At 37.2% G+C, this 24,786-nt stretch overlaps 1 protein-coding gene across 1 annotated transcript in view; it reads left to right on the plus strand.

The window, feature by feature from the left end:
* CTNNA3 (catenin alpha 3) overlaps positions 1 to 24,786 on the plus strand; it is a 572,729-nt gene that overhangs the window by 441,888 nt on the left and 106,055 nt on the right. Inside the window, exon 12 of the mRNA XM_064513677.1 lies at positions 1,856 to 2,056. Within this exon, the coding sequence (XP_064369747.1) occupies positions 1,856 to 2,056 (201 nt within the window). The remainder of the gene's footprint in view (positions 1 to 1,855; positions 2,057 to 24,786) is intronic.

Consider the following 24,786-nt stretch of genomic DNA (forward strand, 5'->3'; position numbering starts at 1 on the left):
TCATTAAAAAAAAAAAAAACAAAAAAAACAAAAAACAACCCCCCCCCCCACCAAACTGAAAGTCCATCAAAGACAAAACAGCAAAAGCAGCCTTAATTTCCAAAACACCTCTGTAGGTCTACCTGCATTAGAAGAGACTGTTCGGTGTCGAAGGAAGACGGTCAGCTTACTTCTGCTCATGTCCTTAGCAAAGAGACTACTGTGTACCTGTTTGCTTAGCCACATAATACATGCTGCTTCAGCTACCAGATGCTTCCTTACCTTAGTCTATCAAATACTGAAGAAGCACTATGAATGTTAAATATTGGCTATGTGCGGAATATAGCCTTTACTGTGGTGTATACTGATTTTTTTAATAGTGCTACAAAGAAATAGTCCTGTTTTATTGTATCTTTCTGCCCTTCAGTAATGGGATGACTTTGTGCATGTTTGGGGGGGGGGTTGTTTGTTTGCCCCCCCCCCCCCCTTTTTTTGCTAGCAGGGTTATCTTCAAACCAACTATTTACTCATCTGAGAACTGGTGTCTGAGACACCTTTTGACTTTCAGAGGTTGTGTGTCATGCATTTGTTCCACGTAGATTAGCAACATCTTCCTACCTATTTCCAAACTTTGTGTTCATTTTGTGCCAGAAATAAAAGCGTTTTGCATGTATGTGTTTTTGGACAGGCAGTGACTATAACATGTATATATTTTAATCATTAAGATAAAAATGGAGAGACTCTGGATATGGTGTGGCAAAAAAATGGTAGTAACTTTACTGTGCATAGAAGAAAAAAGAGATATCTTGGCCTTTATGCCAAGAAGGAGAACGGTGAAGCACTTTACATGAGGAAGTGGAAGTGCTTTGAGAAAGAAAAGAGGTATAAATATAGTCATTTAAATTTAGCTGACGATAAACCAGTTGCTGTACTGTGGTGTAGAGGAGGAAATATAGAAGAATTTCTTACCTCCTCAATGTAGCTTTGAATTTGTGAGCTGGTGTTGAATTCTAATAAGGGAAAGACTATGTTAGGAACAAGACTATGATGATAGAATAAAGAATTCTATCATTAGGAGATAACAAAAATAGGTGAAGGGGAGAGTATCTTGAGGCAAGAAGGTACTGTGAAATAATACAACTGTGGAAGGAAACCCAGTGGTGCAGAATCATGTATATTGATACGGTAACACTTTATGTATGTTTATGTGGATATACATTTGCACATACTTATTTAAACAGCAACAATAATGTCTAAAATAATACATACATTAATACAATAAATATATTACTATTAAATTACAAGAAATCTAAAGCATAGAAAAATAATATCCAATTTGTAATAATACAGCATATTGCATTAACATAATACATAATAAGGTAATTCCAGTACTAGCCAAAAATACTACTACTTCTATTCACATAATGAATTTGTTTAAACATGGGGATCTAAACACACAAATGTAGAATTAGTTAGTTTGGTTGTTGGGGCATTTGTTTCTCTAGAGGGATGCACCTCTTCATGGAACCTTTCATCACAGTGACCTGATAAGGTTTCACTAATAAGTAACAGCTTTTACCCCTATAAAATTTCCTTCATTGGGCAAATATTCACTATGTAGGTAAGGTGTTGTGGGATTTGATATTTTCTAATGCTTTGTAACTCACTGGTTTATTGCTGCTGTTTCTCATAGGATTGTCTTGCAGTACCTTTGAATTCTAGGAATCAGTGAACAGTTTTAAGATTTCAAGGACAATGCAGTGAAGCTGTCATATTACAAGATTTATATTCAAGCCTGCAAAGAAAAAGAAAGTGTCTAAAATGAGTCTCATTGTGCAAAGGTGCCATCTAAAAATAAACTTTGTTTTATTTGCAGAAAGCCACATTCTAGAAGATGTAAACAAGTGTATCATTGCATTGAGAGAACAAAGTGCTGACAATTTAGATCGTGCAGCAGGTGCGATCCGAGGGCGTGCTTCAAGAGTAGCTCATATTGTTTCGGGTGAGATGGACAATTATGAGCCAGGGACTTACACTGAGGGAGTGATGAAGAATGTCCAGTATCTGACGAAGACTGGTAAGTCTGATTGGTAAACTATATTTTCAGTTTCTTCAGTGGTATAAACTATTTTTTACACACCATATTTAAAATGAAGTTTCCTGTGATTCTCTCATCTAATACACTAATTTTGCATTGATGATTTAATATATGTCCTCTTTTACGTTTCAACAAACTCTCTGATTAGGATGATAGCACGCAGTTCAAAACTAATTTTCAAAAATTTATTTAAATTTCTTTACATATGTAAGCATTTTTAAATTAGGAAAGGCATTTACAAGAGTTTTTAAATAAATGAAAGTAATGGTGTTTGGAAGGCTTGTAATTGATGAGGGAGCAGCTTTTAAGCTATGCTACTGGCCTCACCACATTTGTTTTAAGCAGATGAAAGGTAGAGTCACTGGTATCCCAGGTCTACTTTAAAAATGTGTGTGCAATACAAGTGAAACCAAAATGTGTTTTGTAGATAGGAATTGTTCTTGGACATGAGAAAGTTGAAAATCTAAATAAAATCGAGAAGCAAATTCATGATTTGTCTTTACTTACTGCTTTAACGGCTATTGAGTGATGGTTAAATAGTCTTAAGTGACCTCTGGCCTTCCATAATGAATACTTAACCAAAAATTTAATTTGTGGGGCTCCCGGGACTTCCATGTTTTTAGTGGTTACAGGCCTAACATGTAATTGGGCAGTTACAAAACTATCCATAACAAGTTTTCTGGAGAGTCTGTGCACCTCTAGAATAGGATTCAGCTTCTGGAACTCAGATGTCTAAATCCAAGTTCTGTCAGTCTAAGCAAGTTTCTAATACGTTAAATTTGACTGACATTCACCTTATTTTACCTCAAGACAAGACAGGAATTTTGTTTGATCTCTTTAATCAGTTCAAATATGCATGAAGTGGAAAAAGGGACAGAATACTGAAAAGAATTTGAAATAAACTTGCCTGTTCTTTTATCTCATTTTCTGACATTTTGATGAGAAAATCTGAGAACTTTAGCATGATGTTCTTTTTTCATAACTTCTGAAAGGAAAGTTACTGTAACAAATTGCAAGGAAAGCAGCAGTGGGAGAGCACAGTCTTGATTCCCATATAGAAGCTCAGTATCCTTGTTTCTTGAAATTGGTAGTGTTTAAACACATCAGGAATTAACACTTGTTTCTGTTCTGCTGCATTGTTATGACAGTAATATGTAATACCCCTAAATTTACGTACCTACAAAAGACAAGAAGGCACAGAACTGCTTTTGGTTGGAATATTTGGTTGTGTCAAGGCACATCAGGCATGGTGTCAGCTGTTCAGTTTTTTTTGCAGTACTTCAAACATCAGAATCCAGTATCTTTAAGTTATTTAATAAGATTGGAAAAAGAGAAACATGTACTTTTCATTGTTATCCTTATTTATATGATCTGCAGTGAATAGATATCAAGTCATGAGACTTTTTTTTTTTTTTTTTTTTTTTTTTTTTTTTTTTTAAATCATTTCAACCAAAATGGAAAATGCAGGTAAGCTGCAGCTCTCAGGTTTAACCCAATACTTACTATAACAGCTGGGCCTTTTAGGCAGGAGTCAGCTGATAGTATGATGAGGCTTCACGAAGAGAGAACTTTGTGTTTTTGCTGCCATCAGCTGCTAAGTTAGCTTGCATGAGTAACCCAGGGCAGTGAAGTGCATTCTTTATGCCCAGTGAAAACGTAGCATGTTACTGAAAGCGGATCGTTGTTTCAGATTCGCTGTTTCAGAGGGGCCAACTTCTTCCATGTTAAAAAGTTTATTCATAGTTTATGAATAGCTATGAATAATCAGACACAAGGCTAAGTTGAATAGGAAAGTGTGTAAAACAAACAAAAATACTTGTATTATATATTCCACGACATTATATATTCTGTTTCCATTATAAGCCAAAGAAACAAGGTTTTACATCCTGGGAAGTATACAGATGGCTGCTGTAAGAGTGGATATGTTCAATAAGTAGCTCTGTTTAAACCTACCGATTAGTTGAAACCTCTTTCATAAAGTCCATTGTATCCTGATAAAATACCAATCATAGATCTCTTCCTGCTGAAGGCCAGACAGGATTGTTCATGTTCAGTCATGTCCCCCCCGTGAACTGATGGTCATGTGTTCTACCAAAGCATACACTTTCTATGCAAATTTGGCTAGCTTCTTGTGTTGTTGAGTTGCAAAGACTGAAACAGTGATAAATGCCCTTTAACTCCTTCTTATATACATTCTGAATATTCCAAGAGATATAAAAACAGCCTGTGGCAAGTGCCAGTGCTGTTTCACAACCACATCATTCCATCACTAATGCTGGTTATATATTCTTAAAAAAGGTTGCTTTGCTCATTGTAGATCTGTAGTTCCTGTTCACTTGAATATGTGGCTTTCTCATAAGGGAATGCATAGAGCTGTACTGAAGCCTCCTCTTTGGTGGTTGTGTAAGATCAGAAAACAAGTATATGTGAAAATACCAGAATTTGTCTAATGCAGGCATTTATCCCAGGCATTCTCTAAGTTCTACAGTTTTTTCTTCCTTGCAGGAGCTGGAGTAAATATGGTCGAAAATCTGTAGCTTTGAGTAGTTTCTGCTTGGGCCACTAAGCAAGAAGGGAGGATAAATTATGGGACTGGAAAATGGAGAAGTTATTTGTTAAAAAGGAGAAAAAAGCTATTTCAATAGGTAATGTTCATGCAGAAAGGCCAAGCTTGCAAAATAGGATGATTTTTAGGTATCACGTCTAGAGCCAGAATACTGTCTGTTTAGTTTCTCTGGCAGTACATGCCTGGTGGTCCTGGGTTTACTAGTTTATAGCTTTTTCATAAAAAACACTTGTATTGAAATAATCTGTCCTGTTTCTTTTTTTTTGGGGGGGGGGGGGTGGTATTGGTGGGGGAAAGCAGGTGTCTCAAATATGGTTCATTTTGCTTTTCTAGCCAAGACAGCTCTAAGAATGGGGCTAAAAAAAGACCTTACCCATGCAAAATTCTATTGATGAAATTCTGGAGCAGGCTTTGGAAGGACTCTGAAACTGAGAAACAGAGCAAGAGAGAGGAAATGAGTAGGAAAGAAACCATCTGAAGTTTTGGGTGGAACTGAGACTGACTAGTTAATGACAGGAGGAGTATATAGTTGGTGAAGATAGAATTATGGAATAATAGCGTACCTGGAAACTGCAGAAGAATAAAAATGCAAATGAAGGAGAGGAGCCAGAAATGTGACAGATGCAAGTTGGAGGTAACAGGGCAGAGGAATTGTGGATAAAGAGGAACAGATAAATTACTGTCTATTAAAAAAGAGGTTAAACTGTAGGTTGTATGTTGGGGTAATGTAATAGAGAAAAGAGGAAAAATTCTCTCTGTTAGAATATACTCAGGAAAAGAGCATGAGATCACTGGATCTGTCTCTTCTGTTAGAAAATATCACAAGTATTTGTGGCAGTAAGGTGACCTATTTATGAATAATACTGTAACACAATACATTGTTGTACAGTGTGTATTACAAACTGCTGCTTAGTTGCTTAACTCAAGTTGGACAGTCCTGTTCAGATACGAATTGTTGCTGACAGCCAAATGGATCTTACAGTACCAAACAACTGTCTGTTTTCTCAGGTTTTAATTATCCCTCTCCTTCTCCTCCCCATTTTGCCCCTTCCCTCTCCTCCAATGACAAATAAAACCCCAAGCAACAGAACCGTGTTAGAGCACCATTTAGATGATCAATTAAAGCTCGAAGAAGTTAGGTAACGCCAGAACTGAATCTGTTCTTGTAGCATTCACCTCACTCTGTGTGCATTATGTTGCTGTGAGTATGTGATCATATGCAGTTGTGTTGCAGAACAGCTGCTTAATTCGGTGTAATGGATGAACCTGCTTTAGACGTACGTCAGGGTCACATATTAAGTAGGCCGTTGTCCATAGGACCAATTTGGAAAGTAATGAGGCAGAAGATTGGGGGAAAAGAAAGGATGATCTGATAGCTAGGATAGTTCATTTAGACTGCTGCTTTCTGTAGAGAGTTCTTATGTGATACTGTGCAAGTTCAGTAAGCAACAGCTAAATATGGGATGCAGGAGTGATTCCCAGCTTCCTGCTCCGAGGGAGCACAGTGACTGCCTCCTAATTCCACGTTACAATGAGATTGGGCCGTGCCCTGTCCCCTCCTGTTCTCTGCGCTCAATGGGAAGATCATGCAGGTGCGTGGGCAGGAAAGAGAGATGAAAAACACTCCAGCTTACTCCCTGCTCTAGATGATTAGGAAATCGGCACCAAGAGTTATGCCCTGGTATGCCCCAGAATCTTGTCTGAAACCTTTAACGACGACTGTAGAAAAGAACATTTAACCATACGGTTAATATAGTTTATGCAGGCAGCTTTTTAAACCAGCTTTTCTTTTCTTGATTTTGCAAGTGTAAAGGTGGTAGAGGTTCAGGCTGTGTTCTTTTATGGTTAAGACTAAAAATGTTAGTACTGTTACCTATCTGGCATTCCTAATGCCTGGCACTGTTGATTAGACTGAAATAGGCAGATCCTTGCATTTTTATAAAGCTTTGTATACTGTTGAATGAAAGCAAAATCTTTAGAAACACTGAATATAAGAATTTAAGGTATTTCCACTTCAGAAGTGAAAGAATAAGCTTGTACTATGAAGTATTTTTACATATTCAAAATTCTATTATTTTATTGCCTGTCAGAATCTGCAGCAGTTAAATTTAAGTGAACATATTATAACATATATCTGCTGAATGCCTTTTATTCCAGTAGTGCTAAGGGACTTCCATCAGCCCATTGTCCAGGGCCTTTTACAACTAGAATTTGCAAAGTGCCTTGTAATTCACTTAGGGAAGTGCTTTGCTTTAAGCTTAGAAATAGTAATGCATTTGGATTTGGAATGAAAAACAAATCTAACTGTTCTCAAATTGTAGGTCAGCTGTAGACATTGTTCTGAAATAGCTATTAGTGCGACACAAAATATTGATCTTACTCCGTTTGAAGTATGACTGAACATGAATTAGACAAAGTTTTAACTTCCAAGATGGAGTGGTAATATCAAATGTAAAGCTGAACATTGATTTGAAAATTTCTGCCAGCCTGAAAAAATGTTTGTAAACCTTTGTCCACACCTATGAATTCCAAGTAATTTCAGAGTACAGGTAGGGCATTCAGTCAGATTTTTAAAAAAATACCTGCATGCCTAAATTGTGCAAGTCTCATTGAAAGTCACTGAAACTTGTATTCCTGTGGTATTTGAGCCCATAAACTATGAAGTGGTAATTCAGTTGATTGGAATCTAACAGTTCTAGAGATTACTTCTCTCCTGATGTGCTACCAACAATGTTCATTTGGGGGATAAAGGGGAGAATAGGTGAGAGGTGTTTTTTGTTAAGTGGAGCATTTTCTAGCCCAAACCAGATATAGTCAGTTGTCCTGCAGGTTGTCTGGAAGCAGGCAAGATGCAGAAAGGAGGCAGAGTGGGTCTTGTTTGTGGTGGCTTTGGAGGCTCTCTTTTGGAACACTCTAGGCCCAGCTATTACTTCTCATTTTTGATGCGTCATGGGAGCTGCCATTCCAGAGAAAATGATGAGCTTTTTTAGGTTAGGGCATTAAATAGAGGGAGAAGTTTGAAGAGTGTTGGTGCAGTGATTCTCACTGTATACCTGCAGGTTCAGTCCAGCTCTTCTTGCAGGCTTTCCCCTGTATTCATGGGAACCTCCTTCTCAACGTGCTGAAACCAGTTCCATCTATCCCTGTGCCTTTAAGCCTAATTGCTTGGTTTGATGCCAATTTAAATAGCTATGCCTTGTGGGCCAGTATAACAGTGATAATGTTCAGATTTGTTTTTATTTATCATATCAGTATGAATGAACATCTTAGCTGTAGTTGGGAAATAATCATTCATTTGTCAAAGATGTGGCTACTTTCCTAAGGATATATTTTTACTGCTGAAAGCAACACATATAATGGCCTTGTTCCAGTTTCTAGCAGAGTCAAACAGGAATGCCTGCTGTGTTCTTGTTCCTGTTGACACACACCTGCTCATATGCCCTTCTAAATTTTATCCTTCTAGTAAGAGAAGAGCAGAAAGACCATAGTTACTGTTCACAAGTTCTGGCTGGTGTGGCCTTCCCCCCCCCCCCCCCCTCAGTAATTGAGTGTGTCAGAAGTAGCTCCCTCTTCTGATTTAGTTATGTTTTTGGCTCAAGGGCCCATTATGTTTGATACTCAAGAGAGCATCACTCACTGCTTAATGCTTCTGAGCAGATGAATTCATTCTTGTCATGTTTGGTAAAATACAGTCTCTGCTATGAAACTGCATTTATGAAACTGTTATTTTTGCCTTTGCAAAAGATATGCTCTGTGCAGTGTCTCAGAAGGAATTCTCTGAAACCAAAATAGAAATGAATATCAGATTTTTGGGGAGAGGGTTTTGCTTTGAAATTCCTGTGTTCCATCTTTTATGAATTACATGAAGTGCAATGTGGCAAGCAAATGAAAAACAATAGCATGCTTCATTTTCTCTTTTAGATATAAAATAAAAACAAACACTCCAATCTCTATTAGAAACTGCAAACAGAAGTGGCTGAATAACGTATGAAGAATGATGATACAAACAGCATTCATGATAGGGCACAAAGTAAAGGTAAAACGCAAATTTGTGGCCTAGAATTGCTGCCATTAACGTAAATGGAAATTCAGCCTTTTCTACTGTGAGAACTATCAAACTAATACCACAGGATGGTATTTTTAAAAAGACATTAATATTGGCTAATAAAATACAAATAAAAATACAGTAAGATACATTGTATCATTTAGGTTTTGGGAGGGGAACAGAATTTCAGTATTTTCCTTCAGTGAAGAAAATGATTTGGAGAATTTTTTCTCAGTTTGCTGTTGAATTGGATCATTTTTTTCCCCTCAAAAAGTCTTCTTAGTGAAATATTACTTGTATAAAAGTGAAAGAAATGTCTCAGTCACATGTCCTGACGTTGTTTACTTGAATGCTCTTTTCCATTTTTGAGGTCATTTTATAACCGAAGCTGTGATTGAAGAAATGCTTAAATATATATTTTTAAAATCATTCCTGTGTAGCATAACAAACACGCTTAGATTCAAGCAGTCACTTGGTGCTCCTTCTGGTGAATAGGGTGTTGCGCAGAATTGGAATCAGAATGCACAAGTAATCAACTTACAGTGTTGTGCTCCTCGAATGCAGCAATTAATAAATGCCAACCTGAGATAAACGGGTTTAGAACAAAATCGTGACACTACTGAGGTTGTTAGAAGTATCAAATAGTTACGTGGAGATCAGTAAACAAAGTTTAGACAAGGTTGATGCACACATCACAGACCGGTTCCCCCCCTCCAAATGATGCGATTTAATTTACACTCTGACTGCAGATTTATGGCAAAATGTAGAAGTGAGCATTCTTTGCCTTTGCATCAGTGACAAGACTCCCATGTAATAAGCACTGTTCAATACAAAATGAAAAGTCCTACTCCAGGTACCTCAGAGTAGATGTTCCTGTACTTTGCAAATGTTCCTTCCTGTTCAAGTCTTTGTGGTTCTTCCAGTCATTAACAGCTCTGTCTGGGCCATTTCAATCCGTGCTGTCTTACGCTTTTTCTCTGAAAGGTAGAACTAAAGGTAAACTATTTCTGAAGATGTAATGATTAGTACTTTTATGTTAGGTGACAAATGTGAAATCCCATTCTGATTTCTGCTCTGGCTTAGGCAGCTCCAGCAAAATTTCTGGAGACCTTGGAGAGAGTGCCTAGTACAAGAACAGCACATAGAAAACAAAAGAGCTAACCCTACACTGACTTCTTGTTGACTCCAGCTAACAGCCTGATTCCTTTCTCATCTTAAGGTTTGAGAGGCAGCTATATTTGTTACTATTTGTTTGTTAAACTTAACTAAACTAAAATCTATTCTGTGCTGTTTGATTTTCCCCATGTGTCTAAATCTATCTGGAGCCTATTGCAGTCTTAAAGAGATACAGTTATTCAGTGTGTCAGGAAGCAGTACCAGTGCTAGCTTTACGTCCCTCTGAAAGTGTGCATATTAGCTACAGTATTAATTTAAAACTCCAGGCATCTCCATCTACTAGCAGAGGAACTATTCATGTCCGTAGGTCTGTGCTGAGGGCATTGAGGGGATGAAGGTTGCTGTCTCCTTATCGTGCTGCAGTAACTCTTCAATGTATATGAATGTGAAAGTGCCTGTGAATAATGCTGTTCACCCCTAATGAGCTGATGAGACATCACGATTAACTTCTCACTGCTCAGAGGACTTGCCTTTCAGTATGGATTTCTTTACCATTAATCCATGGCAAGCCTTTGCCCCTTGCCCTGTGCCCCTTGCCCCTATTTATTTCCTCTATAGTTTCTTTTATCTACCATTCCGCTTCTATTAGCATTTTCAAAGAACTGCAGCAGATTAGAGAGACCACTTTACACGAAATAAGGCATTCAGACATGATAGTGTTAGAAGTGTCCAGTGTTCAAATGTGTCTTCAGTGAGGTTCTCTTGCTCTTCTTCCCCCCCACCTCCTCCTTTTTTTTTTCTTTTTTTTGGCAACCAGACAAGGTAAAAATGCTCATGTATGTTTCTCCATATATGTTTTCTTAGATTTTTGTATGTGTTTTCATTTTATTTTTTTAGACAGTACGTTAGTGATGTAATTTTCAGGAATAGTAGCTGTGTTTAGATACTTGTGCTGTGGTTTGGGTAGAAGGCAGAGACTTTTATCATGAAGTGATGTGTATGCTTATGATAAGAATATTTATAAAGACCTTACAGGCAAACATGTTCATATCTAAAATGAGCACTTACTTTGCGATTTCAGTACAATAGTATAACCCGTATTTCTACCATTCAGAAATCGTCTTTGCACAGCAATTCAGTTTCTTTTACAAAGTCCCTTTCCCAGGATGAATTAGCATGTGCCCATTCACTTCAGTGAAGTCTGAGATTTGCATTACCTGAAGACCCATCCTGCTGCATGTTTTCCACTTAAACTCTGTGTACTTTTCAAGACTGTATTTGTAAAAAAAACAATAGTCAATTAAAAAAACCCCTGCATTTCTACAGATAAGTCAGTATCATCTTCAGCATAAGCTGCTGTTTGGGAAGATTATAGGATGAGAATCTGATTTTTGCATTTAAAAATGCAGTTGGTTTTCTTTGACTTTCCACTAAGCAAAGCTCAGAGATAGCTAGTGCAAGATACTTAGTGTTTCTGCATTGATTTTGTTGATGTTCTAGATAGCTTTCCACAGCACTTTTGCATGCTTAAATTCAATTAACCATCTTTCTTATCCTCCTGACGAAAACAGTACCTTGCCATATCCCATCTACTGTAACAGTTTTTAATTAGAAAAGAAATCAAATACTCTGTATTAAGAAACAGATAGTGCTGTCAATCCTGACATAAAATTGGAGAAAAATCTGTGGAAGTAGCCTGATACCACCCTGCTGTTGACTGATAACAGAATCAAGTCCCAGTTAGTTAAAGAGTTAAAGGTTAGTTAAAGAGTTCTTAATATCCCTGCAGATTATTCTCCGTTAGATTGTTGTGTACTGCTAATTCTCTTTGCACTGATTCAGAACAGGTTTCATTTTTCTTTTTTCCAGTTGCTAGCAATCAAATGAAGAGATTGCAGAATCTCTAAAATCTGTTTCTTTCTCTTTTCTACCATATGTATGCGTGTATATACGTGTATACATGTAGCATTTTTGCATATGAGTAGGAAATTATGGACACAATTTAAAAATGGTAGAGAAAGTATTACAGTCCTACTTAAAAGAAATGAAGCCCATCTTCTAAGGCTCTGAAATTGTACTCTGTCAGACAAAGGGTGAAAAAATAATTTTGCAGTATTTGTTTTTGTTTAAAAATCATCATGTTTACACACAGCCTTCATATGGACTGTGACTGTTATGTTACACTAGGTATAAGTACAAGCGAACCAAATTATCCCAGCAAGACATTGTTTTGTAGTTTTTTTTTTTTTTTTTTTTTTTTTGTTACCAGATGAGGTCTGAATGCTTTGGGGATGTTGGGATGTTCCTTAGAAGCTTCGATTGGCTTCAGTGAAAGAGAAGGTGCACTAAGAGTTACAAGGTCAGGGCATATAGGCCAGGTTAATGCCAACCATTCAGCTGTGGGACATAGCAGCAAATGTGAAGTGAGCAGACTGTTGGTCTGTACGTGGTCTCAGAAGATGGGATTGTGTGAGGAAACCCACTCTTTAGTCATGGCAATGCTGTGTATAAAACCTTAGCTAAAATGTGTCTTGCACATGGGAGGAATATGTTCAGTGTTCCAGGGTGTCTGATTGCCAAATCTGTATGTTCTAATACAATCCTGAATTTACAGAATGAAGTGAATTCTATCTTCCTTTAGTGCTGACCTCCACAGCAACTTTCAGTGCTGAACTAATGTGTGGCACATAAGTCCTTATCATATTTTTCAGCTCCATTTGCCTTAATATGAGCTATATTTTAGTTCAGAAAGGTCATTCTTTTTTAAGTACCTTTAAAAGTCTTTAAATACCCTTTAAATGACCTTTTTAAAGGTCATTCTTTTTGAATACCAAAATAATCCTACTTATCCAAAATCATTCTTTTATCTACTCTCCTTTAAGCATATACTTATTACTTCAAATTTCATAGGAATTAACCCATAGGAATTATCACATTAAACAAAATTAACAATAAACAGCATGTAATAATACACAGGAGTCTGGCTGTTTTAGGTTCTTTCGCTAATTAACATTTAACTCTCTGACTTGAGCAGTATATAGCATAATGCTCATTCACTAGAAATAATCAAGTTTCACAGATTTTTTTTCAAATCTCGTGATTTCTCTTCCCCCCATAAATTAATGAAAAACTATTTTCTGTTCAGATAGTCTCCCTAGTATATAATAAAAGGACTCCCCCATAGGAGGGACTTAGCTTTTATTTCCTTTAATGGTTTATGCATTTTCTGTCTCACGAAATGGTACATATAAATGTCCTGTTTAGTACATTTATAGTTGTAATACGTATAAATTTAATGTAAACCATATGTGGCATTGTGAGTTATTTTTATGTATGTGGCTGGACAAGAAGAACTAATTTTACCTCTCTGTAGGGGCCCATTTACTTGCTAATAGCTGCTGTGAAAATGTTTGAACATTTGGGGATAACTGGTGGAAGAGAGATTTGAAGCTTGCCGTCCTGAAGTGAGTATCTGAGGTTTAGGTGAGCCTGCCAGGGGAAGGCTCTCAGGACACCTTTTAAGAGCCTGGGATGCTGGAAAGAGGCAACGCAGAGTTTGCGGAGTAGAGATTGCAGTGATGAGAAGACATCACAAACTGTGAACAGCTATGAAGCGGGCAAAGAGGGCTCCCCCTAAGTAAAGCGAAACTGTGTTCATTCATGGATGGCTAGCTGTAAAGGTTTGCTAAACCTCTTGGGAACAGGACTATGATATGTGAGTATTTCTTTAGCAGCCTTTAGAAATTGCCTCGTGTTAGTAGACTCCCTGGTCTTGATGACACAGACTTAGCCTTGGATATAACAAAGCCACTGAAGAATAACTTCATTGGAAATCTTCAGGTAACAATTCTGGTTGTAGAAATGGAGGCTCCAACTTGCAGTCACTTTGAACAGCTCTAAGTACAACCGTTGTTGACAGTAGTGGTGCCGTCCAGCCCTTCTGCACATTTTTACTGCCTTCCTTATACTGCTGTTAGCATGTTACCTGTCTGGCCTGGTAGGAGGCCAGACTGGCTCGACAACCAGAAAAGATGTTTTCAGCTGCTTTGGTTCAGTGACCTTTCTACCTTTCTCATCACATAGCTTTATGATCACTGGTAAGGAGGTGAGGACATGCGTGTGGAGATTTGGGAATGACCCCTTTTGATGGTAGTCTGCAGTTAGATCGGATTAAAGTGGGATTGTTAAACTGAAGCCTTTGTGCTTCACACAAAATTCACTTACAGAAAGAAATAATCTTTTTTTTATACATACAGACTTACAGTATTTACTCCTGTGTATCACAGGACTTTTGGTTTCGCACATGCCTCTAAGTTGAGCCCAGTGACTTCAGTCAAATTAAAGGAGGTGATGCTATTTTTTATGTGAACTGAGTTCAAGAGGAATGTTGTTCAAGAGGAATCGGTTAGATGAGACAGGCACATGGTCCACGCTGTCTGCAAAGGAATGCAAGAAGACCCTCAACTTTTTCACTTAGTATGACCTAGGGGAAGATGTTTTCCTCGTTTCATGTCTCATGATCAGTTTGTCCTTGAACATGGCAGCAAAGCACAGCAGATAGATGATCTATGTGATCTCAAGAGTGTTTGTGTGCTCCTTTGGCTGCTGTGACCCGTCTTAGATACTTCAGATGGTCAAACCCTTCCACTCCCTCCAAAACAATCGAGCAAACAAAAACTCTGTCCAGGGTTTCTCTGATCATTTGTGTAACTGGTGGAAAGAGATCCCTTGAAGTGACTAGCTGAAGCCGTGAATCAAGAAATACGATTGCAGACATTGTCTTAATTTAGAGCTGCAATGTTCATGTGCTTGGTAGGCTATGCAAGGACTGTTGAAGGGTGAGGTTGAGAAGGGGGAAGTCTGTAGGCTCATGAATTCCAGCGTCACAAGGAATTATTCATGCCCGTTAAGCCTGACATGTCTCTGTAATTGCTCAGGAACATAGATGCTCCCGTTGATATTTTGCCTTTTTATGAATATTTATATTCTCAGCTCTATCAGTGCCTCACTTTCTAATCTAATTGTACAAGCAATGTATGCCATAATATTTTGGTACAATGCTGATTTTCTCATCATAACTTGATACGGATTTTTTTTTTCTCACTTGTCTTGCTTTTCATTTTGGTTGGGTTATTTTTCAGAAAGGAAAAAAAATCAGAGAAACAGAAGAGAACTATAACCACGTACAAACTGATACTATATGATTAGGATAATCACTTGCAATGCAGAACACATGGTATGTAAAAGAAGTCCTAATTTAAATTCAGACCACTGATGTAGCGCTTTCTAAAAAAACCCCGTATCAGTGGATTATTAAAGCAGTCATTTTCTGTATCCAGAAATTCAGTCTTGGGCTTGAAAAAATTTTGCTGAAATACTGTTAGCATTTTTGCTGGAGCATACTTCTTTAGAGAAAAAAATCAGCCAGTTGTAGATTATTCTTTCCTGGGGTCTTGCAGAGTAACTCTAGAAAATGTTATACATAATTAAAGTCTGCTGTATCACAGAGTGACACTGGCCTTGTGTATATCTAAACGATTTAATTATTTCATTGCAACTGAATATATGTATACATTTATCAGATAGGAAATGAGATTGCTGTGATGGGGGTGTTTAAAAGACTGATAAATTAGTGCAGTTTCAAAACAGCAATTTACTGGATTAACATTCATTAATAAACATTGCCAATGATAGGTCTTACTCATTATCAATCATGATGATTCTTAACAAGCTTATCCTTATTAGCTGTGAGTGTGCAGTAGCATAAAACTGCTGTCATACAGTTAGTGCTGATGGCTATGGTGTTGTTTTGGCCTTGGTCGTTGAGGTCATTAAGCTCAAGAAGTCTTTGACAGGGAAGCTGGAACTGAAGTTGGCGGCTTCTTTCTTCCCCATATTTCCATGCTTGTCAGTGGTGTTTTTATGCTTTTATGCCACAGAAGAAGACAGGGAGTTATTTTGTCTGCTGTCTACCTAGTTCATCTTGTTTCTGGGACCAAGACTTACTGGGTTTAGTAAGGCATCTTTGGTGGTGGTTCTTCAGGATTACTCTCTCTTACTGTTTCCACCATGTGCCTTTTCTGCTTATTCTGGTTTCACCAGACATCTTTCATACCAGTTCTACCTCCTTCGTTCCTGTGGATTTTACTGCTTGTATGTGTTTTTCTGTATCCTGTTTGTGTCCCTATACCAGTAATCTACTTTTGTTCCTTTGTAATCATGTATTATTTTAATATATATGTGGATGTGTGTATGTATGTGTGCTTAGTTATGTTACAAAATACTTGTTGGTGGTTATGTCATTAGTGGTGTTACAATGTTACAAAATGCCTGTACCCTAGCTGGTTTCACTCTTTCAGTACACATATGGGGTTGAATGCAAGCAAATGCTAATTATATCTTACTTTAGTATGCAGCTGTTTTCTGTGTGCAACAGGTCTCTTATTTGAGTCCTTGTTGCTGTATTATATTTCATTATGCAAAAACTTCAGCATGAAATACTAAATTAATCCCACAAAGATCATTTATAGGACTTCTTGTTCTAAATACTCAAGAAAAGAGGGAAAAACACAGTAGACGATTCAGAGATCTTTGATATATTGGCCTACGATTAAGATTGACAGAAGAATATGAATTAAGTATTTCATGTCTTTACAAATTCCAAAAATGTTACTAATCCCTTTTCCTGCATATAACATTTAAGCTTGTTAGCACAAAAACTGTGATTAAATGTGAACAATAATTCTTGTTGAAGGGATATATCAAAAGCACACAGTCATAAAGCTCCTTGTATGTATGTCTCTACAAGTCATTGGATATAATATTTTAATTAAATGTCACCAATTTAACATTGTATCACAGAAATGTTAGCAAGCTCGAAATTAAGTTTCTGTACTATAATGGAAGAACATTTAGAAACAACTTAATCTTCACATTAGTAATTTATTATGTGAATTTGTTACAAAGAATCACACTGATTAGGGTTTCAAAAGACTGTTTATGTCATTCAGTTCAACTGTTTGCAGTGAGTTCAGGATCATTTCTGCAGTAATTCCATTATTATTTTAATGTATTTTTGAACACATCTAACAAATGTGTCTCCACCAGGCGTTAAACAGTTTATTCCATTGTAAATAGCATGCCTTGGGAGGTATAACTTGAGCCTCTACCAGAAGACGCTCGTATTTCAAATTGTATGCCATGACTGGCACAGCTGCCTTAGCTTGGATGGTTCTTATTTATTATCTGATTAGTGCTTAGTGCACACACTTTGGATTAGAATGACATTACAAATAAATATAATACTCAGCATTAGCATTTGGTTATCAGAATATAAAAGTCTGTTTACATGAAGTGAAGTTCTTAACTATGACTCTGGAAGAAATTTGTAAATACTTGCTTTTAAAACACAAGAAGTGCAAGCTGTCCTTTGGTCTCAGTGTGTGAGATGAAGAAAGAGAATACCGAAGAAAGACTGCAGGTATTAACTAAATTTCTTATTCACTCTGTATACCAATATTACCCTTCATTCAAGTGGTAGCTCTGTTTTTAGTCCTTTCCACTGTAGTTCTCCGTGCTTCTGAATTTCATTATGCCTTTGAATTTAGCTGAACTCTTGCAACTGGAAAACCATTTAAATCCTCTGAAAACAAGCTACCTATGACAGTCACACTGACTCTCATACTAGGTGATCAGATTATTGGGGACAATAAAATAGTCGAGATACGTGTCACTTGCCACAACTCTCTGCTTATGTTGTTACAGGAGAATTCCTCTTAACTTCTTGCTAGAAGATCATCTTAACAGAAAAATTTTCATTCCCATCACTAAATTGGGAATCTAACGTGTTGTACAATTCTTGGATACAACATTGAAAAGCATTCTCAGGAGATTAGCACTGAAGGACATTTGGCTATTACTCTGCAGCCTTCACAGTGCTAATCAAAATGAAACAAACAATCAAAAAACTATGCTGAGAGGCATAGAGGGAAATGAAAAGGCAGACAGAGAGGACATGATGAATTACCATACATGACAAGGAAAAAAAAATGCAGTCGAATTATTTTCGCACCAGAAGTGTATTGTTGTTTTGTTGCTTTACTGCTTATGGGGTGGGGATGGGGAGAGGTTATTTTTGTTTTGTTTTTACTTTCCTTTTACTTCACTCTTGTATTTTTGCTTTATTGCTGTTCCTTTTTTGGAATATTCACCTGAGGGGTAGGAGGTATATGTATACCCTTGCTGCCTTACCTGTAGCGCTTACCTGATGGCGGGATTTATGTGTATGTGGCACTTTTCTCTTTACAAGGATTCAATAAGCTGCTTACTTTAAATAGGGAAATTAGGAGACTGTTAAAACTCTATTGGCTATTATCAGTCTGTTACAAAGATGGATGCTTTTTTCCTAATCAACAACCTGTGATAATTTTTACCTATATAACTTAAAAGAATCAACTGTGCATTTTTTTTTTTCCCCTGAAATGGAAAAGTCAATTTCCTACTCTTAGAACATGGGGAATTTCAGATTCGCATTATTGACAATGCAGTTCCAATATTTAAGAAAGGCATAAGGAACGACTCTCTCAGAAAGAATCTAAGTTAACGTGCTCTAACATGCGGGGTCTAATCAAAGACCAAAATCCATCCCAGTGTGATCCCAGAAGAGTTGAAGTCAAAGCAAGAGCCCTCTGTGACCTATGTAGTTATTAGATATTAGGTTCTCAAAGTTCAGGAGGTGCTTTGGAAGAGAGAGTAGTGAAAAATTCTGTTCAGTTTTTCAGAATATTTTATGTAAAGATACAACTAAATATTTCGAAATTTCATCCTCTTTCCATTGCTCAAAATACCTTGAGTTTTCCTGTTAATGATAAAGGTAGCTATAACATGAATGGAGTTGATGAGCAAGGACCACGATTTAATGTTAGGAGGGTACTAGGTAACTGGATGTGAGATAACACATTTTGTGTAAGACCAGGGGTATTTCGTACCATTAGATGTGGCATTATTAATAGAAACTTTAATATGTTAGACACATTTTAAGAATAGAGTCAATGGATGGGCTGTGCAAAAGTATTTTAATGGGGTCCAGCAATTGAATCACACTTCTCTTTTGGGAAACTTTTAGTTTAGAGAACATTTTGGGTAGAAACACAGATTTTTCTATGAAAGGAAATGTAAAATGTAATATAATAAAATAAAGAACTCAGTATAAAAGTTTTAAATAGAAATGTGGGATTGTATTTTTGAATCATTTTAATGTTAGCTATTTATTTTTGTTAATATATTTTTTTCCTAAAGGCTATTTGATGTATCATGTGTTTTTCTTTTCATTTCGCAACTATTTTTGATTTATACTATTTGACTGTGGCAGCTTGATGTATGAGTGATGGCCCCCACTATGCTATACAATATGTGCAGTTAAACATAACAAAGATGGCATATGTTTAAATGTTCTCAGAACCTAGAGAGAGAGAAAATGAACATTATTTTTGGATGGTGAGATGTTTAAAAAATAATTTCTATGAATTATTATTAATATGAGAATTCAAATAGAACTGCATTTCTGTGGTTCTTTTGGTTCTGATTCATTGTGTGTATGTGTGCAATGTGCATGAGTCCAGTGTTCCTGAATGTCATCTTCTACAGGCTGTGTCCTTTCTGCATACCTGTGTTATACTAAAACAGATGTTTTACACAACAGTGCGAATTTAATTGTGTAGTAACACAAAAAGTAATATTCAGGAGATTTAATGTCCACCAGAAAGGTCAACAGAATTCTTTTTTCGTCTTTAAATGTCAGTCTACTTATTAAAGGACATAATAGGAATACGTAAATGCAAGCACTGAGAACAGGATAATTTTTTACCTTGCCGCCTTAAGACTATTCAGAGATGGGACGTTCTAGATCGTTGACACTCCTGAGAGCATCGACTGCAAGCACCATTCTTCATATCCATGACTTGAGATTATGTCCGAAAAGGAATTACTCCATTACTAACATACAGTACAGTTTCACTGGTTCCGACATCTGTCAGTTCCCAAGAGCTCTTGGTGCCTAGAATAATTTTAAGATCAGTTTGAAGCAGGGGACTTGGAGGTTTCTGTGGACTTCTTCCAGTTTTCCTCTTCAGTTTTCTGTCTCTTCTTAAAGGTAAAATGTTAGAGATCACATATTCCGTGACACAGTCATAGCCTGCTTATAGAGAGTGCAAGTGCACCTGCAAAGGTAGGACATAAAAATGTGGCTTTGGAATGCTTCTGTAAGTCCAGGTTCTGCTGCTTGTGTAGACAAGCAAACAGAAGTCCATCTGAATTCTCTGAATATCGACAATGAACTTACTACATCATCACGAAAAGGCCCGTAAAAGAAAGGCACTTAGGAAAACTGTAGCTATGGCATATTACCTGCTGCCATAGCTTCACGAATTTCTGATTGCCTTCAAGACTGTTAGAGCAGCCTTTAGTGCTCTTTTAGTTCAGTTATGTCACAGACTTTTTATGTTACAAGCCACTCTGTGTGCATCTAATCTGATGATGAAACAAAGAAACCCCTCATCCATCTACTCTTCATTCTCAGAAGGCTCATAATCATCTTACTGGGATGGTTTGGCCTTGTCACCAGTGGAAACCTTTCATGTTGCTTCCTCATGATTACAGCTTCCTCTTAGAGCTCCTTAGGGAGCTACATTTTCCTTTAAATGTTACTCTAGAGGAACTTTGGAACGTCCTTTGTTTTCAAGTTGCCCCAGAACCACTAACAGTGTATGATCCTGTTTTTTGGGTTCTCTGTAGCCCTGAAGTTTTTTGTAAAAATACTAGCAAATATACTATCTATTTTTATATAATTGTAGATTTTATAAATATATTATTATATTTCATAAATATATTAATATTTACAAGAATGTTGCCATTCAGAGGGGCCTCAGCAGGCTAGAGAGATGATCAGAGGAACCTCATGAAGTTCAACAAAGGGAAGAGTCCTGCACCTAGGGAGGAATAACCACTGCATGCACTGGTACAGGCTGGAGGACAACCTGCTGGAAAAGAGCTCTGCAGAGAAGGGCCTGGGAGTCCTGGTGGACAACCAGTTGACTATGAGCCAGCAATGTGCCCTTGTAGCAAAGAAGGCCAACAGGCTTCTGGGCTGCATCAGGACAAGCGTTGCCAGCAGGTCAAGGCAGGTGATGCTTCCCCTTGACTCAGCCCAGGTGAGGCCACACCTGGAGTGCTGTGCCTAGTTCTGGGCTCCCCAGTCTTCCTTCTAGGGAGATCTCTTGACCCTTTTTCCAGCCTGTTAACACCGTGGAATGCACTCCCAGTGTATATACTTCCAGACAAGCATTGAAGGTGAAAGGTGCGTTATTTACCACTAATTCTTTTTCTTGAATTAAGCTGTCTATATGTACATGCACGATCCACCACACTTACTCTCCCTTGACATCCTTGAGAAACTGAGGCTTTCTCAGTGGAGAGGAACTGAGAGGGAGAACTGTACCTTGCCCATTTCATTCCAGCATAAGCACAAGGGCCAGCACCTGGGGAGTGACCTGACAGAGATGGCAGGGCACAGAGTTGTCTTGTTTCCAGTACTTGAGTATGAGAACAGTGAAAAATAGGTAACCTGTGTTTTCATTTTTTGTGAAAATACTTCTTCAGTAATTTTTGCATTTTCTCAAACAAATGAATCACAGTATATTTTTTAATTTAAAAAAATTGAAAAAAATATGAAAAAAATCAGTATTTTCGATGAGTTCTAGGAGGTATCAGTAACACCGAAACCTGTTCTAGGGATTATTTTGAACTCCGGCATGACCTCTGTTAAATTCTTCTGATTGTGTTTTTACTCTGATACCACACTTCCATAATTCAATACTTGTAATAGTTGCAGTTTGTTAAGGCACTCTTTAGTCAAGCTTTGCATTAGTGTCAGAGATTTTAGCTGTGGAGATTGTTGCTCTTTCAGTTATGCTGATCGATGATGAAGTGATGTTGATCACTTAACCCAGGTTCATTAAAAGCTACCAGTAGTTGGACTGATCTTTTCACCTTTTGAGCACTGGCTTTCCATAAAGCTGAAAACCTGTTGTCCGGATGATTTTTACACTAAAAATAACAGACACAGAGTTGCTAGGTTGTAATGAAGTGATTAGCGAAGTTTACATTTCCGTGTTACGTGTTGTGATTGTGCTATGTAGGAATGGTAGCCTGTGAAATAAGAGCTCATCTGTGACTGCTGTTAAGCTACAGAAAGGATTCATTAGTTGTTTTTGGTTGAAAATGAGAAGGTCAAGCAAAAGTTATTAAGATATCTAGAAGACATAGCCTGTAAGGAAAGACCAAATGAATTGTTATTTAAAGCAAGAGGAGAATTAGGGAAGACATGATGAATTTTAAAATAAAAAGCTTAACTTTAAGAAGAGTAGAAAACATGTTTTTAGTATCACCTAGTCTGTAATTTAGTTTGGATTTTGGGGACTCTCAAAGTTATGGTTATGAGCAGTATTGGTATTTCCCAAAACATGCAGAGGAGAGGCAGGATTCCAGATGTTCAAGTTGAAATTTGCTCATAGTTTTGATCGGAAAAAAATGAAAAATAATAGAAAAAATGTAAACAAAAATTGTAATGCTTTCTTCAAATATTGTTTTAATTTAAAAAATCCCTAAAATGTAATAGCAAGATGTTTGTGTGTAGTAGCTTGAAAATACAAAGATAGGTTTAATTGCACAACACTTGAATTTTTTTAATTTACTTACAACTTGTTTTATTTTTCTTGGCTTTCGGAACAATTGAAATAATCAGTCTATTTCAGCGTAGTTACCCTGCATCCCTTTTCCTCTGTCTTTAGTTTGCCTGGAAAAGTAAACCAAAATGCAGCAAAGATGCACATTATTAATGTAACTGAAGTCTGCTTAAAGCAGCGTTCATTTCAGAGTGATGCCTGGACCATTTGAGGGTGTGTGAAGCAGTCTCCCATGCAGGCAGCTCCTTTGCTGGCACAAAAAGGGAGAGGGGGAGAAAGGCAGTATAGAAGTTCAGCTCTCATCTTGGAGTCATATGCTTATGCACCCTTGTAGAGTATTACTGATTCCAGTCATCCATAGAAAAGAACTTATGTATCCACCAAACCTGCTTTTTGAGTAGTCATTTTGTTGGGAACTCAAAATAAGATAAATCATACATGATCAAGACTGGAGTTAGGGATCTTGAGGGAATAATGCAGTCAGAGACAGGGTAAATGACCAAATAATAGAAATTACTTGATAGTTGTAACAACAGGTGAAATACCAGAAAATTTGTATACTTCTTTAGCAGGATGTTACATACATGTATTTGAGTTATAATTTTAATTGTTGTATGTTTTAATTGTCTGCGTGTACGAATGATACTGATGGAAAGCAACTGTCTTAAAAATGGATACTCGTTTCTTATCTAAGTGAGGCCATTGAGATAATATTTTTATAGTCAAGTGCAGCCTATGGTTTACAGTAATTCCACCAATAGGGTATCAGCTGTAAAGGATACATTTGCTTAAAATTCTCTTTTATAAGTGATGCATTCATTCAGGAAAGCAAAAGCACTGAGACAATGAGTCTGGCCTCGGAAAGAGCTGTAAACAGGACAATAATAAGCATATGGAGGGAGGATGGGTACCGGATGGAGCCTCAGCTGATAAACAAAATGGCCTGTATAGTACAAGAAGAGGGCAGCAGGCAGTTCCGCTGCAGAAAGCGCTGCTGGTAAGCAGAGAATCTTCATTTTACAGTAGTGCAGTAAAGAAAACAAGTATAATGAACTGAGAAGAGAGGATGTAGGAGGTCCTGGAAAACACCTGATGGTTTTTACCGTACCAGTGGAGATTCTGAATTCTTGGAAACATATGTTCTTCTTTGCAGCCTTTTTACAAAGGATGTGAAGAGCTGAATGCTCCATGTAAATGTTATATGAGGTGACTGTTTAGTTTAAAAGTGCTACACTTACCATTATTTTAATAACCTAGGAGCTATGATTGTTGCTTAACAGAACAAATTAATTTATCTTCTGAAATTATATGACACTTGGATTTCTTTAAAAAATATATAGGTTTCAAAATGCACTAACAATGTGCGTGCGTGTGCTCGCTCTCTCTCTCTCTCTCTCAACTATGCCATTTCATTGTTGATGAAAAATGTACCTCATCTTTTCTTTCAATACAATTTAAAAATCTGTTCTTCTCCCTGACCTTTCTGGAAGGCAAGGATAATTCAAGTGATAATCTGAAGATGGAAGAAGGGATCTTAAATATCCTATTTTTCAAACTAAATGGCGTCTACTTGTCTCACATTTGGAGAACCTATTTTACAGAAGCAAGTGAGCCTTCCCGCTACCACTAAATTAACTGAAGTTTGTTATTTCTGAGTACTGGCACATGACAAAACTGTTACATGCTCTAGACAGAGCACAGCTGAGCTCTAAGACAGTGAAGTTACTGTAATTTAAGAGCAAATTTAATTGTCTCCAGTGCTATGTTTTGAAATTTCCATGAGAATTCAAAGTATCATCAGGTCATCTCTGCTAATACTAAAGTATCTGTTACTAGGGTTTCCAATTCAGAAGTCCTGCTGACTTCAGCTGAAGTTTGCGTAAGGATTGATTGTGTACTTAAGAATTTGCTTGAGATGGTTTACATTTAAGATATTGGTACCATTGCTTTCATGTGGTATGCATTTATGAACTACACACTGAGTAAGGTAGATTTTGGCTCTCTGTTGGTTTGTGGAAGAGGGGCTCACATTTGAGACCAACACATTGCCTGAACATAGCTTTTGTTTCACAAAGTGTATGTTACACATACTGAATATTACATCTGTTTCCTCTCAAATTATCCTGTGTCTTCAGTCTTGTAGTAATGGGAAAGAGTGTCTGAAAAAATTTCATTTCAGATGAGTTTTATCTGTACTTATTTCAGTTCCTTGTGTGCTGTGTATTTTTTGGCTGTGTTCTTT

Source organism: Dromaius novaehollandiae, chromosome 6 (assembly GCF_036370855.1).
Source record: "Dromaius novaehollandiae isolate bDroNov1 chromosome 6, bDroNov1.hap1, whole genome shotgun sequence".
NCBI lineage: Eukaryota > Metazoa > Chordata > Aves > Casuariiformes > Dromaiidae > Dromaius > Dromaius novaehollandiae.